The sequence below is a fragment of the Hyaena hyaena genome, unplaced genomic scaffold, assembly GCF_003009895.1.
Source record: "Hyaena hyaena isolate Hyena2069 unplaced genomic scaffold, ASM300989v1 scaffold_441, whole genome shotgun sequence".
NCBI classification, from domain to species: Eukaryota; Metazoa; Chordata; class Mammalia; order Carnivora; family Hyaenidae; genus Hyaena; species Hyaena hyaena.
Window position 1 is genome coordinate 1226183 of NW_024081074.1, and position 17678 is coordinate 1243860.

At 59.1% G+C, this 17678-nt stretch overlaps 1 protein-coding gene across 1 annotated transcript in view; it reads right to left on the bottom strand.

Moving 5' to 3' along the window:
- HS6ST1 (heparan sulfate 6-O-sulfotransferase 1) overlaps positions 1 to 9079 on the bottom strand; it is a 44240-nt gene extending 35161 nt beyond the window's left edge. The window contains exon 1 of the mRNA XM_039253218.1: positions 8313 to 9079. Within this exon, the coding sequence (XP_039109149.1) occupies positions 8313 to 8839 (527 nt within the window). The 5' untranslated portion in view covers positions 8840 to 9079. The remainder of the gene's footprint in view (positions 1 to 8312) is intronic.
- Between the last annotated feature and the right edge of the window lie 8599 nt (positions 9080 to 17678).

Genomic DNA, 17678 nt, shown 5'->3' on the forward strand with positions numbered 1-17678 from the left:
AAACCTAGCTGGTCCAGAAGGACCCTTCCCTAACCCCAGAGAGAGGGGATGGATGCACCGTAGCCTCTTGTAAAAAACAGTCTCTAACACCAGGCACAGTTCCAAGTACCCACCTCTGAGGCAGGTACTGCCACAATGCCCATTTTACAGAAGGGGGAACCGAGGCACAGAGGTCACGCGGCTTGTGAGTGACAGAACCGGGATTTGACCAGCTGGTCAGGCTCTGCGCCTGGGCCCCCAGCCTTGTTCTGCTGTCCGCCCTGGCAGCCCGCTGGTCCTGCCCTCCCATCTGCCTGGAGCTGTTTCCTCCCAGCTGGCTTTTTTGCTGCCGGGCTGCCCATGGACAGCCTCCATCCTCATGTGCCATGGTGGGCGGTGAGAAGCTTCCAGAGCTGGCTATCTGCTGGGGTCTGGCTCGTCCACACCTCCTGCCATGCCCAGGCAGGCAAGGGGCACGAGGCTCAGGGAGCTCTGGGTACATTCAAGTCCCAGACTGGTGTGACCCAAGAGGCCAGACATCCAAACGTGCACCCTGGGGCATCGGGCAGCTTCCAGTGACACCGGTGTCCCAGGCGCCTGCCTGGCCACTGAACCCCTTCAACTCTACAGCTTTGGAAACAATTAGCTCCAGAGTTTTAATCTCTCGAGTTATTATCTTTGCAGACAATTATTGATTTGCTGCGACTCCCAACGACCACCCCCACCCCTGCCATGGGCCTTTTAACGTTCCCCGTGTAAACACACGGAGGCGGCTGGGCTGCTCACATGTGGCCCTCACAGACAGGCCAGATGCACGGCGGTGGGGGGCTGCCTCTCACCAGAGCCCCGGCCCAGTCACAGCCTGCCGCGCGCTGTGCTGGGGCCAGCCGTCGACAGTCTCCAGTCTGTCTCCAGTCCGACAGTTGTAGATGAGGAACTGGGCCCCAGTGCTGGGCCATGAGGGCTGTGTCCACCCGACCACAGAATCCCAAGGGGTTAGACACAGAGTGGCCTCAGCTCCAACAAGGCACAAACACGATCTGGGGCTGGAAGGGCCATGAGGCCACAGGTCATGGATAACAAGTCACTGGTTCCTCTACAGAATCAAATGACAAAGTCCACAGCCCCATTTCTGAGACGGGGACAGGCTCAGAGAGATGTTCCCAGTGCCTGTGAGACCCACTGGCTCAGACCCAACGTGAGAGGCTGCCTGAGGGACTCCTCTCTCAGGAGGAGACTCCTCTCTCAGCCTCTGGCTGCTGCCTGGGCCCCACGAAAGGAGTCCAAGAGCGAGTCCCCACCTGTCCCCGTCCCCCTCTGCGGCCTCAGAGCCCTGTCTACATGGAGAGGGCCGTGAGCTCCTGCAGCGGCCGTGCAGAAGCAGGAACTCGGGGTATCAGTCCCCACAGGCTGCCCTGCTGAACCGAGGCGGCAGTCCCAGGCTGGTGGGACAAGTGAATGAATGCACCAGCAGCCGGCGTGGGGGTGAGGCCTCCAAGCAGTCTGGCCACTCTGGAGGGAGCCTCACCAGTGGTGGAAAGCAGTCAACCCTGCAGGGGAGGGCTTGCTGGCTGGCTGGGGGACCAGAGCAAAGTCCCAACACCCCGAGCAGCTGGAGTCTGGCCATGTGTGGCCCTCAGCGGCGGGACAGCCCTGCCCGCCCCAGACGTCCTCCGGCATCTGCCCAGGTGGCGCAGCCTGGGATGAGCACAGTAACTCTCTGGCGGGTGGGTATGTGCACACCACACTCGGTGACAAGCCCTGCCAGCTAGGAACCTGGGACACAGCTGAAAAGGAAGGGGCATTTCACCTCTGGAGGAGCAGAGACATCAGACCACCGGTCCCACAGCCGGAAAGTGACAGGCCTACGTGCAGGAGCACACTAAACCCCCGCGCCTGGGCCTCTGTCTACCTCTGTAGCTGGGACAGCATCACACCCCAAGGGCCCGGGCAACCCAAAAGGAAGAGCAAAAGCTTAATAGGAAGAGAAAGAGCCAATGGAGTTCTGCAAGAGGCAAGAACAAGAGTCTGAAGAGACGAACACTTTCCTGTAAACACATCTCATCTGCGAGTGCTGGCGAGTGAGGCCGACGTTCAGGCCTCAGGAACGGGAGAGCAGGGCTGCCAGCAAGAAGGGTCCACATGGTTACAGACAACTGCTGAGGAGAAGTACTCAGAAACCATCTTCTCAGGAGAGAGCCCAAGCGCCTCCCCGTTTCCCAACAGCTGAATTGAATCTGGGCTGGAATCACACCACCTGTCCAGCAGGACCAGGACCCTCAGGACCACCTGGGGACAACCTACATCGGCCTTGGGTGGGGGGTGGGCGCACTGGCCAGGCTGCACTGGGGGCCCGAGTGTGGACCCTGGGTGGGGCTGGGGGTGGGGGCACTGGCCAGGCTGTGCTGGGGGCCCCTGAGTGTGGGCCCCGGTGGGGGGGTTACTGGCCAGGCTGCACTGGGGGACCCCTGAGTGTGGGTCCTGGTGGGGGTGGGGCACTGGCCAGGCTGCGCTGGGGTACCCCCGAGTGTGGGCCCTGGTGGGGGTGGGGCACTGGCCAGGCTGTGCTGGGGGCCCCGAGTGCGGCCAGCAGCACCAGCATGGGCTCTTCTCCAGAGCCAAGAGGATGCAGATCGATTCTGGTCTTGCTGCTACTCGGGTGAAGGCCACCAGATGCTCTCCAGGGAACTGAAGACAGAGTCTGTGTGTGAAATGGCCTGTGTGTGCCCAGGGTCCCGGGGCCGCATGTACTGAACCTGGCTGGGCAGACTGAGCACTGCCCATTGTTCTCACGCACAGCCAGCCTTCCCGGCTTGGGGTGGGGTGGAGCGGGTGCAGCGGAGGGCTGGGGGCCACAGGTTTCAGGACTGACATCTCAGCGTCAGCTCCTGGCTCTCCAGGCTGAGGGATTCTGCGAGCTTCCTTAGGTGGGAAACTGGGACAATCATCAGATACCTGCATTGCTGGGGAGGTGCAGCCAAATGAGACGGCCCGTCCAAGAACCCACGGAGGGCTTGGGGAGAAGCACTGGCCCACCTGTGCCGGTCCCTCCTGGACTCTGGCCTCCTCTAGCCCACCCCCCCCTTTCCTTCAGACCCAAATGTCAGAGCTGCACCTGGCTCCCCCAGCAGGGCTGACGCAGGCATCCGTGACCAGAGGAGCAGGTATCTGGGGGGACTGGGCGTGGCCCCTCCCAACCTGCCTCAAATTTAGACCACCCCCAAGGGAACGTGCACCAAGCAGGGCTTTTGGGTAAAAACCGCAGATAGACGCATTTTGCTGATTTAAAAAAGTAAACTCTTTTCAAACCCACAACAATCTTCGATACCAACCGGGTGCTTCTCAAGTGGGCACTCAAATACCAATGTAGCAGCACGGTAAGGGGCAGACTTTCTGAAAAGTAACTTAGTGTTTACACTGAGTATTTAAGCTTTCAGATCATTCAACTCAGAAATTCCACTCCTCGGAATTCACAAAGGACATCAGAGCTTCGTGAGATATCTGCACACAAGGATACCAGGGAGGGCACTCCTTCCAGGAGCCAGAACGGGGAGAGCTGCACATTTAACGGCAGAGCAGGACTAACCACACACCCAGATGACACCCGGTCATCTGCAGCTGCTAAAATATTAAGTTTTTAATGACAAAGAACATTTATGGAAAATTTGTATCATGGTTTCAATTATGGTACAAAAAAAAAAAGGCATGTGTGAGGAATACAGTGAGTTTTCTTTACTCTTCTATGTTTTCCTCTAGATTATTACACAGTCCTTACAACAAAAACAAAAGGATGAGATGTGAAAGAAAAAGACTCCGGGCCTTTAAGGATGACAAAACCAGGCCACCCCTCCCCCCACTGACCTGACGGCCTGCCACTCCCCCAAACCAGCAGCCAAACCTCTCAGACCTCCAACTGAGAAAGAAAGAAAAAGACAAAAGAAGACAGGAGCCTCACAGGCCCCCGGGGTGGGAGCTGGGCCTGGTGACCCCCAGGGCTCTCTCTCTAACCCAGGAGCACAGTCCCCACAGGAGAGCTGGCCCCACGCAGCACGGCGGGCCAGCCCACTCCGCACAGCCCCAGGTCTTACAAGTGAGGTGCCGGAAAGGGCCAGGAAGCCCAGGTCTGGGAACTCTCAGGGGCTTTAAACAAAACATGAGTTACAGAGATAATTTCACAAGCCGAAGAACCACTTAAAATAATTGTCAGTAAGCTATTTAAAAGTTTGCCTTCTTATGCATTTGCCTAAAAAGTTTTTCTTGTTTTGAATATGAATGAAAATCTAATTCTGAACATCTCTTCCTTTTTAATGTTTATTAATTTATTTTGAGAAAGAGTAATAGAGAAATGGAGAGAGAGAGAGGGTGAGCTCAGGGGCACAGAAGCACAGGAGAAGGGCAGAGAGAATTCCAAGCAGGCTCGTGCTGTCAACACAGAGCCCAACGCAGGGCTCAAACTCACGAACTGTGAGATCATGGCCTGAGCGGAGATTAATTGTAAATCAAGAGTCGACACTTGACCACTGAGCTGCCTGTGCACTCCCTAATTCTGAACATCGTGACCTCAGATTCCCTTTGTCCCCAAGCAAGGCCTCCGTAGGTGATTCAGGACATGACGACAGCCTAACCAGGTCCCCTTGGTGGCCAGGCCCCACTCACGGGTCCCAGTCATGTAATCTGGGTAACATCTGTCCTGCTGTAGGCAAATATGGGTCTTGTCCCTTGACTGCACGTAAGAACAGATTGTGGAGGCAAGCTGGACAGTGTCGAGTGCCACAGAAAGAAGTGCTGTAGAAATGCCCAAGCTGGCTAGGCCTACTGAGGGGCCCGAGGCCCTCCGGGCCTGGCACTGTACTCAAGGCTGCCTCAAACCTGATGCACTAGAGGACTCACGGAGGGGCACAGCTCCTGGAGAGGGTAAGGGCCAGAAGAGAACAGTCTAGTTGGCACCAACATGTGGGCAGGACCCACTCGTCATCTGGCTAGTGCCAACCTGCTGTGGGCAGGCCAGTGTGGCAGACAATGGGCACCCAATGGTGTCTAAGGCAACAGGGTGCTGCCGGCGAAGGCTTCCTGGAAGAAGGGGCATCAGGGCTGAGGCTGAAGGGAGAGGAGGAGCCGCAGCAGTGGGAGGAGAGGACAGCGTGCTGGGGCACAAGGTAGCAACAGCTGAGCTGAGAGTACTTAGCTTTCTGCGACACAGACAAGAATTCAGGACAGTGGGGCGTGGGTGACCAGGACTGAGAGGACACAGGCCACCCATGTGAGGGCTTCTACACAGCAACATCACAGATTGTGGGGACCTCACCAGAAGCTCCTGGCGGGAGGGGCTGCTGCACAGAGGGCCTGGCTGAGCCGAGGACCCCAGGGAGGCAGCCTGGAAGCTATACCTGGGACCCAGATGCCCGTGGTGCCTCCATATGAAATCCACACAATTTCAGGAACATTTGCTGGGCAATCCAGGCAAGGTCCTGGCTGTGTCTCCTCCTCTGTCCCCTTCAGGCAGATGGGGAGAGGCAGGAGACACATTCTGGTCCTTAGGGGCACCACTGTGAGTATCTGAAGTGACATGGAGCACTTCAGATAAACTGAAAACTGTATTCTGTGGAAGTGTGTCTGCTCCTTGAAGTCTGTCACCTCAACACCTGCCCAGCTTAGACACCCCCCTCCCCCAAGGCGGACACAGTTCTGGAAACCCCCACTTCCCTGAGCCACAAGGCCCGCCTCTTCTGGGCCCCCCAATCCTGCAGAGACAAGTGCCAGGAGCTGTGAGAGGCTCAGAGGAATTTCCAGAAGCACACCTCACGGCAGAGAGGTACTCACACAAGCCCTGCACCATGCCTGGCCCTGGACACCAGGGAGGAAGGGTCCTCACCCTAGCCCAGGCACCCAGGGGCCTGTCAGGGCAGCTCTCAGGCCAGGCCAGCCCTCCCGGCCATGTGGTCACTCCCGCACCCTCAAGGCCATGGGGGAAGCAAGCCCTGGCTTGCTGGAGGAAGGCTGAGGGTGCAATCTGGAACTCCTGATAACAGAGATCCCATGGAATCTGGGCACTGATGAATTCATCCAGAGAGGTGCTGGGTCCTGGGGCTGGGGTGGGGGATGGGGGAACTGCATTTTGACCTTCGAAGCACCAGGGTCCTGCCCCAGATGAGGGCAACACTCAGCAGGTGAGCCTCAGTCAGATGGGCTTATAAATGCACAAAACCAAGACTACCCCGGCCTCTCAGGGAAGCTCATTAAAGAAGCAATCTACCTAGTGCCTGAAACAGAAATGAAGGGGGTGGGGGAGCGCACACAGAACATGAGGCTCTGTCACCTGCCTCGCGGCACAGCCCACTCCAGAGTGGACAGCTGGGGAGAGCCTCCTGCACACCCTGGAAACCCCTCCTCCCCCAGCCTGCACCCTGCTGAGCTCAGCACCTTCCTGGCAGAGGGGCTGGCGGCCCATCATAGCAGGAGCAGCGGCTTCTCTTCTTGCTGCAGACACCCACCCTGAGGAGGGGGTGCTGGGCCTCCCTCGTGCAGCATGGGGGGCCCATCTGTTCCACATGGTCCCCCAACTCTTGTCTGGAAGGGCGGCTGGGCCTCCTGCTCTAGTGTACAAACTCCAGGGGAGGGAGGTCAGGGCCTGTCCTGCTGGTGACCCGAAGGGAAACAGCCTCAGGGAACAGGGTACAGGAAGAGCTACTGGGTTGGACAAACTCGATTCAGGCCTCCAGGCCGCCCCCAACACAGATTCTGCACACTGTCCCCTCTGGGCTTCCCCCAAGCTGATTCCCTCTAGCACACAGGACAGTGCCTACCCCATGCCCACTCCCACGGGCAGGGAGGAGGCCTATTTGGGTTGTCAGTGCCCCGTTCTTAGAGCCTATAGCCCCGGCGGCGTGTCAGCAGCTGCAAACCCCAGACCTGGCTCAGTCTAGCACAGAGTGGCTGGACCACACCAGGAAAGTATACCCGTGTTCAGACCAAGTGCTGTGCAGGAAGCAAGGATTTAAGGGCTTTGGAATGGGAGATCTGTAACCATGGGGGCATCACCTCTTGGGCTCGGAGGTGCCAGGGGCCGGGGGCAGGGCAGCCAAGGCAGAGTAAGATGACTTGTGTCCTCCGCCCTAGTCTAATTTCCTGACAGTCTGGAAAAACCACGGGAAAAGCACTGAAGAACCTAGAAGGAGAGCAATGCCACAGACCACGTTCATCTCTGGACTGGCCAGACACCCAACCTTTATCCTCCAAACCTCCAAACAAGAGGGTTCCTGTACCCTCCAGACCCAAAACGGTGACAACATAACAACTGTACAGGTCACAGAAGCTCCCCCACCCCCAGCCCGTGTGTAAGTGCAGTCCTCGGGCAAACATGGAAGATAAACAAAAGGCAGGCAAAAAGACCTCACTCCGGGCGCTCCCTGGCCCAGACATCTTGGGGCAAAGGCCCCTTGGGCACCAATATGAATGGGGAAGAGAAACCACATTTTAAGCCCTGGAGACCCAGCTTGCCCACCAGGATTGTGGCTACAAAGTGCTTCCAGGAAAGCTGTCCCACAGAGGTCAGCCCAGTGTCTCTAACCTCCACAAAAATGAGGGGCTCTGAAGGAAAGTGCGTGACTGCACCGGTGCCCCTGACCAACTCCGCTCCCCTAACCTGGCTGTTCCTGTGCTAGCACTCTTTCAGAGGGATTTCCAACTGGTTCTGGCCTCCCCGCCCCCAGCCCCAGGTCACACTCAGGCCTTTGTTCTACCTGCACACAGGGGCAGGCAGAGCCAACCCCCTTCCCTGGGAGCTCCTCCCCGACCCTCTCAAGGCAGTCTGGGGGTCTGGGGGCCTCACAGGTGCAGGGGGAAAGGCACTTCACTTCTCTCACTTCTGCTTTGGGTATGCGAGCGGCCAAGGTAAGCGAACACTCCAGGTGGGCTACACACGCAAAGGAATCCACTTTCCCGCCCGACGACGCAAGGCCAGCCTGGACCCACAGCTGGGGCCAGCCAGATTTTACACTCGCCCGCGATGCAAAGCAAGTGATGTTCCCAAGGCAGTGGCCGGTGACCCGAGGGGAGCCCAGGCTCTGCGCAGCCTGCGAGGCGGGAGTGGTGGAGGAAAAAAGTGGAGAGGCGACGAGGAGGTGAGAATAGAGGGCAGGGGGACTACGGGCCGGCCCGCAGAGAGCAGACTGGGAGCCTTGGGCGCCCAGCAGGTCGGGAGGTGGTCCATATGCGGCCCACGGGGAGGACAGGAGAGAAGGACGGCGAGGGCAGAGCGGGCCGAGGACAACCCGGCGGGGGCACGGCCCGGGGCCGCAACCGCAGGCCGGAACCCGGCCGCTCCGGGCGCTCACCTGGGCGTGCGCAGCGCGGCGGGGTCGCGACGGTCCAGCACGCCGGGCACGCAGTTGGTGAGCTCGGTCCAGTCGGCGTGCAGCCCGCAGCTCCAGCCCGTAGAGAAGCGGGAGAAGAGCCAGGTCTCGCGGCGGTTGGGCCGGTAGCAGGTGCACTTCTTCTGGCCGGGCCGGCAGTCGCAGGGCACCTCGAGGCGCACGTTCTGCACGAGGTGGCGGCCGAAGGTGGTGCCACCGGTCTTCTGGATGTGCAGGAAGACGATCACGTCGTCGCCCTTCATGTCGAAGCGCAGCGAGCGCTCCAGCTCGCGCACCGGGAAGTAGTACTTCTTCTCGTAGTGCGGGTCGGGCGTGGGGAAGAGGTCCAGGTCGTCGGGCGGCGCGCGGCCGCCGGGCGCGCCCAGGCTCAGCCCCGGGCCCGCGTACTGGTACAAGATGAGCATGAAGCACGCTGAGCCCGCCACCACCAGCACGAACTTGCTGGCGCGCTCAACCATGGTCCTGCCGCCGGCGCGCCGCCGCCGCATGTGTCACCATCGCCGGCGGCCCGGGCGCGGGGCGCGGGGCCTGGGAGGGCGGGGGGCGCGGGCGCAGCTGCCTCCGCCGCCGCCTCCGCCCGCGCTCCGGCCCGGCCCGGCTACTCGGCGCCCAGGCCGCCCGCAGCGGCGCGGGCCCCGGCCCTGCGCGGCGCCATGGCTGCTCTCCGCCCGGCTCCCCGGGCCCGACCCCGGGCTCGGCTCCGGCTCCGCTCCGGCCCCGGCCCCGGCCCGCGCCCCCTGCGGCCCGCCGCCGGCCGCTCCGCTCCGCGCCGCGCCGAGAACGCTCTGCGCCGCCCCGCGCGCCGCCGCGTCTCCGCAGTCCGCTGCCGCCCCGCCCCGGCCCGCCCCCGGCCCGCCCCCGCGGCGCCTCTTGCGGTCGCCGCCCGCGCCGATTCTCGGCTCCGCCTCCCGGAGCTCGCGGGGCCTCAGGCCGGTGCTGGGTGCGGGACCCGGTCTCCGGCCGTGGCCGGAGCGCTCCGAGGCGGGCCGCCGCCGACCGGGAACTGATTCCTGTCCGAGAGGCCAGGGGAAGCGACTGTGGAATCGGGGAGCAGGGGCGCGGGAAGCCCTTTTGGGCAGGAGCGGGGAGCGAAACGGCTGGCACCTCTGGCGCTTGGGTCCCCCTCCCTCCAAGTCCAGGCTGCGTGTGGAATACCCTCTTCCGCGCTCCTCCGGAGGAAAGCCCCTGACCTTGCACGCAGGGCGCTCCGAAGTTCCAAGTGCGAGAGGACCGAGCTGTGATTGGTGCGCCCTGGGGGCGGTGGGGCCGGAGCGGGAGGAAGAGAAGGGAAGGCTGGGGTGCAGAGTTCTGGGCGCGATTCGGACCCCTCTACCTCGTGGCTTTGGGACCATGACCGGGGCTCCCTCGTGGCGAGGTCCTGAGGTGTCCGCAGAGGACTTCGGCCCAGCTTTATGCAGTCCCTTCTTCCTTGAAAGGAGTTTTAGACAGTGTGCATTTTTTCCTCCATGTTTATTATAACTCCAGTGAAAAAGTTATGAAGAGTTGAGGCCATATGTAAAATTGTGAAAGTCCACAAAAATATTTCAATTTTGAGCTTTGGTAGGTCGGTCAGAAGGTCCGGCAGCCCTGGGCCTGTCGTGTTCAGTGGTGCACTTGTGGGCGCTTCGGCCCTCCCTGCCCTGTAGTCCGTGATCTGCTCAAGCCTCTGGCTTGGGCCACGTGCAGGGCTCCTCATCAGACAGCCCCCACTTGCGCGCCCCCCCCTCCCCCCCATCTAGCCCCAAACTCTCGGCCCTGGCCTTGACCTCGCTCAGGCGGTGCAGCGCCTCCACGCAGCAGGAGGTGAGCTGGGGTGTGAAATGACCTGTCAGAGCTGGGGTGGGTTCTGACGCGGGGCTACCCTGGTTTGCTTCTGTTGGGGCTCCTTGAAAGCATCGCAGGGTTGTGGGGGATGGGAGGGTTGTGTCAATTATACCTCAGAAAACTGTTACAAAATAAATCGTACCGGAAAGCCATCTTGGAAGCAAACCCAGACAACTGGAAAAACAACCACCAACCCCCCCCTACCCCCAATCCAACTAAGAGGGAGGCATGCTGTTTTCAAAAGGGGCTGAGGGAGCACCAGCTGTAGACGGTCTGATGCAGACCCTGAACACAGTACAGAGTGAGCCTGAGCGGCTGGGGGCGGGGTGGGGAGTCTGGGTGTGACCCCCCGGGGAAGGCCCAAACTGAAGCTTCTGTAAAACTGACCATCGCCCGGAGGCCGGGAGTATTTGGGCCAGACTTCCTCAGTGATGATTCGTTATTGCCAGAAGTGAGGGCTGGCACGGTGCTGTGCCCGGAACTGCCTGCCTCTGCTTGCCAGCACGGGTCCCTGAGGCCTAGGGAGTCTCCCTTCATGGGCTTGAAGGCAGCGGCCCAGATATGGAGGTCAGAGCTGCCCTGGGTCAACCCCCTAGGCACCCTTCCCCAGTGACAATCCTCTACCAAGTGGTAAATCATAATGAAGCCAGCTCATTATCCAGGACTACTGAGTACTAGGTGCTGTAGGTGTGTCATTTCCAATTCAACTGGCAAGCCTGTAAAGCAGACTATAATACCCATTTCACAGAATAGGAAACTGAGGTTCAGAGGAGTGAAGACCCTGGGCAAGGTCACATGGCTGGTTGGCAGTCTCCTCTCTCCGGTGCTACCTCTTCCTGCCCCACAGCCACAGGATGGACAGAGCCTGAAGAAAACACTGCTGGGTAGGCACCCTCATCCCTTGAGGCCCCAGTATCTGAGCCTCACACAGAGACCACAGGGTGGGCCAAGTTCCTCTCACTCCTATGAAAGTCAAGGTTCTGATCTGGCGCTATCTGGCCTCAGAGTCCAGCCCTTATTCACCCTTGTAGTCACCTCAGCTCCCCTAGGCCAGGTGCTAAGGCTGAAGGGGAACAGTGAGAGGGTCTAGAAAGGCACTCCTCAGCTGCCGGATGGGGATGTGGGTGCAGAATGTTCAAGAGAGAGGGGTAGTGTTACTGAAAGGTCACTGACCCAGTCTGTGTTTGGCCTGGAGTTCCATCTTGCGAGTGATGGAATGGGGAAACAGGCCTAGGGAGAGAGAGAGAGGAAAGGGCTCACACGGGGTCCCCAGTTGGTGGGTGCCCCTCCTGTGAGCTGTGATGGGGGCCAGAGCAGCTCCCTCCCTAGGGGAGCTATGTAATTCAGCTTCTTACTCTCCAGACTAGGGGACAGGGAGCCCCCACTTAGCCAGGAAGCCTTTCATTCCTAGATTATCTAGGAGGAAGAAAAGTTTTCCTAGTTGCCTCCAGGATTTTACTCCATTTTCCCCTCTCAGTTAAGTGCTGCATTTGCCCTGTGAGACCCCAAGGCCTTAGGTGTTTTCGTCATATCTCAAAGTCAAGTCGGATGAGCCACTGATCGAAAAGTCATGTTACTTCAATGAATCAGTCCACATCTGGGAGCAGAATGGAACGCCGACTGCCTAACCCTTGCGAGCTGGGGGCTTCATTAGCCGTGGGTATCATCCCCACGAATTGGCAGAAACACACACATTAAAAGGCAGGTGTGTGTCAGCGGGCCTGGATGGCTTAGTCAGTTAAGGTCTGACTCTTGATCTCCCATCAGGTCATGGATCCTCCATAACAGTGCGGGGGTGGGGGGGCTGCGTGAGATTCTCTCTCTCCCTCTGCCCCTCACCCCCAAGGGAAAAAAAAGGGAGTTGTGGATTTCAAGTGAAGTCCTCGCACAGCCAAGGCCTGGCGCTCAGTGGGTCCTGTGACTTGCTGTCTGTGTTCTTCCCCCTGTTTGACCTGCGGGTAGCCAACGTCCCCCACAGTCCTAAGATTGCCGCTGACTATAAGGAGGGCTAATTGTTTGCTGGCAGCAGCGCCCAGCCCTGAGTGTTTTCAGAGTTCAGGGAAAAGCAATTGCAACTCTTCCGCTCTGTGATTATCTTTGTTCTCTGAATATCCACTTCATAAATTCTTTAATGTATGATCTCTGACTTACTGTGGAAGAAAAAGAAGAGAACACGGCTAGTGGTAGGATGCGATGATCAAATAAAAGCAAGTCATTGTACTTCGGCTCCGGGAAAGTGCAAGCCGCGATACGATTTCGGCTTTGGTAATGAAATGGAATTCCTTTTGAATCTAAAGTAGCCTCAGAACCCAAACGCAAGCTTTCCTCCCCTACTCGCCACGCGCACGCAGAGTCTGAGAACCAGGAGATCAACCCGCGACGCTCCTCCCCCCCCGGGCGTGCAGTCCCAGGCGAGGGCGCGCGGGGGCAGCACCGCGGCCGCCCGCAGGCCCGGCGCCCAGCAGTTGACATTGCAGGACTGGGGGATTTTCCACACTTGATTCCCTCGTTCTTTTTCGTCCGGTCGCCCATTGTTGTTTCCGAAGGGGTGGAGGAGGGCAGCCGCGCCTGTCCTCAAAGCCTCCTCCGGGGATGGCCCCGATTCCCACGGCGGGGCGTAGAGAGGGGTTTTGTTTGGGGACAAACTTTTAAAGGGGACTTTGGATCGCGGCGGAATTAGACCCGCTGGAGGGGCCAGCCCCACGGACGCGAGCGACCTGCGCAGACCCCCGTGGCTGGCCAAGGAGGACCTGGGGAGGGGGCGCCAGGGCCCCGAGCCGAGCGACTCATGATCACTCTAGTTGAACCTTGGCATCCTCCTCTACGGAGGCCCATCTCTCCTGGGGTGTCCACACTCACCCCTCGGTGCCTCCTGCCTTTGGCCCCACTCTGTATATCCCCTACCCCAGTCTCCTGGCGACTCCTATCTACCTAAGGCCTCCTCCTCCAGGAAGCCCGCTCCTTCCCACAGCAGACGTGTCCCTGTGACCGGGTGCCTGTCCTTATGTAGTACCACTGAGTACTACACTGAGTACCACTAGCACCCCAGGCTCTGCAAGGTACCCAGTTCCCTCCACCCCAGCCCTGCACAGAGGTCTGCCCGAGGTCTTCCATGGTGGCTGTCTTGTGGGTTGAAGGACTCAGGCTTAAATAGGCCACCTGAGGAACCGGGATGCCCGCTGCCCCCAATTCCACCTGACCTTCAGAGGGGCGCCCTAGAGCAGCCGTCTCTAATCCTCACTGCCTGTCCTGAGCCAGGTGGCCTGCCTTGTGAGCCGGCAGTGGCTGGAGGGGGGAGCACAGCCCTCCACAGCAGGACCCTGCAGGTGGCTCCCTCCAGCTCCTCCTCCCTCTGTGTGGTCCTAGGCTGGCTTTTAAGGCCCCCTCAAACCGTTCTGGAAAGATGGTGAGAGTATAAATAGATTAGTGAGAAGCTGAGCAATTCAGGTGGAAATGACACAGCGCTGGTCTTCCACCTGTCCCCAGGAGCAGAGCTTTACGACCTAGCTGTGGCCCTCGCGTGCCCCTCCACAGCCCTTGCCCTACTGGACCCGGTGACTGTCCACCCTGGCTGACCACTCACTCAGCCCCGCCCTTTCTGGCTCCCAGGCCTGCTGCCCAGTGCCGACTCCTTGCCCAGCCGTGGGGCCCTGTTCTGCATCTCCCTTCCCACCTGGACCACAGAGAGAGCAGGCAGCGAAGGCCCCTTCCTCCTCCGTGTGTCCCTGCTCTCGGGGTTACTGACAAGACAGCTCCTGAACCCACAGCAGCAGGTTCTGCGAGCCTGGCGAGGTGGACAGGCATAACGTTAGCCCGAGGGCATTGCCCTCGTTCTCACACTTGGAACTTCTCCCAAAGGGACACACCTTTAGAAATTCCAGAGCTGCGTCAGCCTGGCAAAGCCTGGGTCCTAGGGAGGGGCGGGGTGAGAGGTGCGTCTACATAGAACCCAGCTCCCAGTGGGACCTCATCCCTGCTTGATGCTATTGTATTTTTTGCCCAACCCAGCTGGGACAGATGGGCCGCCAGGGAGGGTGGTGGGGACTGGGAATATTCCCCGGGGGGCACAGCAGCCCTTCTGAAGGTGAGATGCTGGAGGCTGAGATAGCCACCAGCATCTGCTGTCTCCGCCCCCAACCCTGGCTCCCTGAAGCCACACAGAATGGGACATGGGTGAAAGAGGGTCTGTGCAGAGGCCCTGATGCTTTGCAAGGTGGGGACGTCAGCCCCTTGCGGACAGCTTCATCTCTGTTACTCGAGTGACCAGCTTGTGCCTCCTCTGTCTCCCGCACTCAGTGGGCACCCCTCACGGAGGACCTGCCCCAGTACCTCCTTCTCTCATGCTCACCCGTGGTGTGTTCTTCCCGGCAGCCTACCCCTCCCTTATCTGGCCTGGCTCTTTTTAACTCAATTCATCTTGACGGTTATTAAAGATTGGCCATCCTGATATATTCGAGTTAGCATGAGGAGTCTGCTGATTTTTCTGATGGAAGCTGCTTTCCTGGGCAGAGCCACATGGCCTTCGACAGGGTCTGGGCCTGAGTGTGTGAGTAGGGGAAGGGGATATGGGCGGCTTCATGGAGAGCGCCTGGGTTTCACAGAGCCCACATGTATGGCCTGCCTGCTCCAGGGGTGCTGTGGGGAGGGGGCTGTGTCTCCTGGAAACCAGGCCTTGGAAGGCACTGCTGTGCATCCCCCAGTGCCAGCAGAGGGGGACCTGGTTGGCCCGGCCACTTGCCCCCAGCTCCGCAGTGAACACCTCTCTTCTTGCTCCAAATGGGAATGTTCTTGCTGTTCACTTTTCTCGCTCTCCCTCTTTTTACCACCCTCCTTTAAAGAGGATCTTCCTATGGGAATTAGACATCGGTCCAGCCAGGCCCTGGTCCCGGAGCTCTGAGCAGCCAGTGGGGTGAGGGAGCCAGGCGTGTGGTGGGGATGCAGGGAGGCTGGCTCACGGCCACAGCTTTTACTTCAGTCCCACTGTCCCTTGGAATGAGGGGCACGCTGTGGTGCAGGGTGCATCAGGACATCCACTGGCCGGAAGCCTGGGTGGGTGACAAGGCTCTGCCGTGGCTGTGCTGGAAAGAGCAGGGCGGGACTCGCTCCCCATGGTCAGTAGGGCTGGTGAGCACAGCTCAGACCCGCCTGCTGCGGGGGGTCGGCTCAGGGCCCCACGTGAGCACAGCTCAGACACGCCTGCTGCGGGGGGTCAGCTCAGAGCCCCATGCTGGGTCTGTGACAAGACCCGGCTCTGTGCTGGTGCCGTGTGGACAGCTCCCAGGCCGGGTCTCCTTTCGTCAGTTTGCATGCATGGCCGAGCTGTGGGGGGGAGGTCCCATGGTCACCTCCCCCTTTACGGAAGAGGCCACTGAGACTCAGAGAGGCCAGGTCACTCTCCCAGGCCACAGAGCCATCTGTGAGGGGAGGCAAGAGGTGAAGAGAGGCCTCTGCCTTCAGGGCTGGGGCCAGGCAGGTAAGGAGGGCTGGGCAAGAGAGCCCGTGGCGCCTGCCTTCCGTGTCCTGGCCCACCCTCGGGCCGGGCGATGGCCTCCTCATAGGTGTTTGGCTCCTGACTTTGGCTTTTGGGTCACTGGAGATTGGGTTACACCTTCCTCCCATTGGGCTGGTCCCTTGATGTTCAGCTGAGCTGGGAGCCCAAGGAGGGCAGTTTCGGACTCAGCTGTATAAAGACAAAGCCAAGTGGGGCTGTTAGGAGCAAGGGGTGCTGTGTTCACACGGCAGCTCTGTCTACCCGGCTGTGTGACCCCAGGCAAGTTACTTCACCTCTCTGAGCCTGGAATTCCTCATCCACACAAGGAGGATAATAAGAGGACCTGCTCTACAGGGTTGTAAGGATGCGTGAGCCTTCCTGTAAAGGGCCAGGTCCTGCTGGCCTCTGGTGGGCTCTGTGTCAGCATCCGTGTATTAATAACAGCTGACCAGATGGCCCTGTGGGACAGGCCCTGTGCTGGCCCCCTCTGTGCACTGATTTATTCGGTTCTCCTAGCTGCCCTATGGGCATCGTTCCCCCATTTCACAGATGAAGCTGAGGCTGAGAAAATATGAGTGGCTTGGCCAAGGGTACTCTGCCTCGTGCCTGGCAAGCATTTTGGCCCTGGGTTCATTTCTGGGCAGCCCAGACCATGGGGACCGAGAACCCGCTTCCCTCAGGCTCTCCCTGTGCTGGCTTGACTCTCCTTGGCCTGGTGGGGTTTGGGACTTCTTTGTTCCTACTTGGGACCCTCCTGCGTGTGCCCCTGAGGGCCCTAGCACCCCTCACACAGCCTCCCTTCCTTCTTTATTAGGACAGTAACTCTTGAAATATGTTAATTTCCCCATCTCATTTGCATCTCCTGGTCCCGACTTTCCCCTTTCCTCCTGGAGGCATCCATTTGCCTCCGGCGGTCTGGGCTTGCAAGAGTGAATATTCCACAACGAGCCTTTCTGAGTTTGCACCTGGCCAGTAGGCTTGACAGGCAGACTTTGTTGAGAGACAAGGATTTTCTAAATCTTTCATCTCTTAACATTTTCAGGATGCAAGCCTGTGTTCTTGAATACAGAGGTGTCTGTAAGGGCCTCTCCCTCTGGAGCTGCCGGGTGTGGTTTGCTATGCAGGGCGGTGGCCTCTGCCAACAGGGGGGGGAGCCCCAGAAGGGTACAATAAGGGGGGCTACATGCTCAGGAGGGTGCATGGGCAGTTTGTTTTCCTAAGCAGTCTTGGTTTCTTTGTGGCCGAGATGCTGCTGCTGATGCCTCAAATGGGGATGTAGAGTCTGACGGAGACCTGGGCTGGGCAGGGGGGCTCCCCTTGGACCAGTGGGGACAGCCTATTCCTGTGACAGCCGGGACCGGGGGCTGCAGCAAGGCCTCTGTCTGTGCTCGGCCAGTAGGCTCTACCAGCCACCCCACACCCTGCAGCTGGCTTGCAGCTTGGGAGTCTCACCTGCCCTCTTGCTCTGGGGTCTCTTGAAGAATTGTGAATTCTGAAACCAAATGTTTACTTGAACCAGGCAGGTAGGACCAGGGCGTCCGAAGAGAGGGTTTGAGGATCACTCTTGGTTAGAGATGCAAACCGAGACACTTAGGGAACTTGCTTTAAAATGCCCTGGTAGTGAGGGGTGCATATGAGGCATGACGGGCATGGGCTGCTAATTGTAGAAGCTAGGGAAGAGCAGGTGAAAGTTCATTATGCTACTGACTCTACCAGGTGAATTTAAACTTCTCACAAACAAAAGCTAAGAAGTAAAATAAAGGCTTAACAATCATTGGATTGGAAGGGAGTGATCCGGTGGACAAAATCAGGCTTGGTCAGTTGCACACTGCGATGGTGGTCAGGCGGATCAGAGCAGATGGAGAAATAAAAAGCAATGTCTCAGCTCCTGGGCTGGACAAGGTGGTAGAGATGTGTTTCTCCGTGCTCCTCGCTGCTAAGTATAGCTACAAACCTTGGAGATGGCACGAGAGAAAAGCAGAGGAGGACTCTGGAAGGAGGAATTGGAAGAC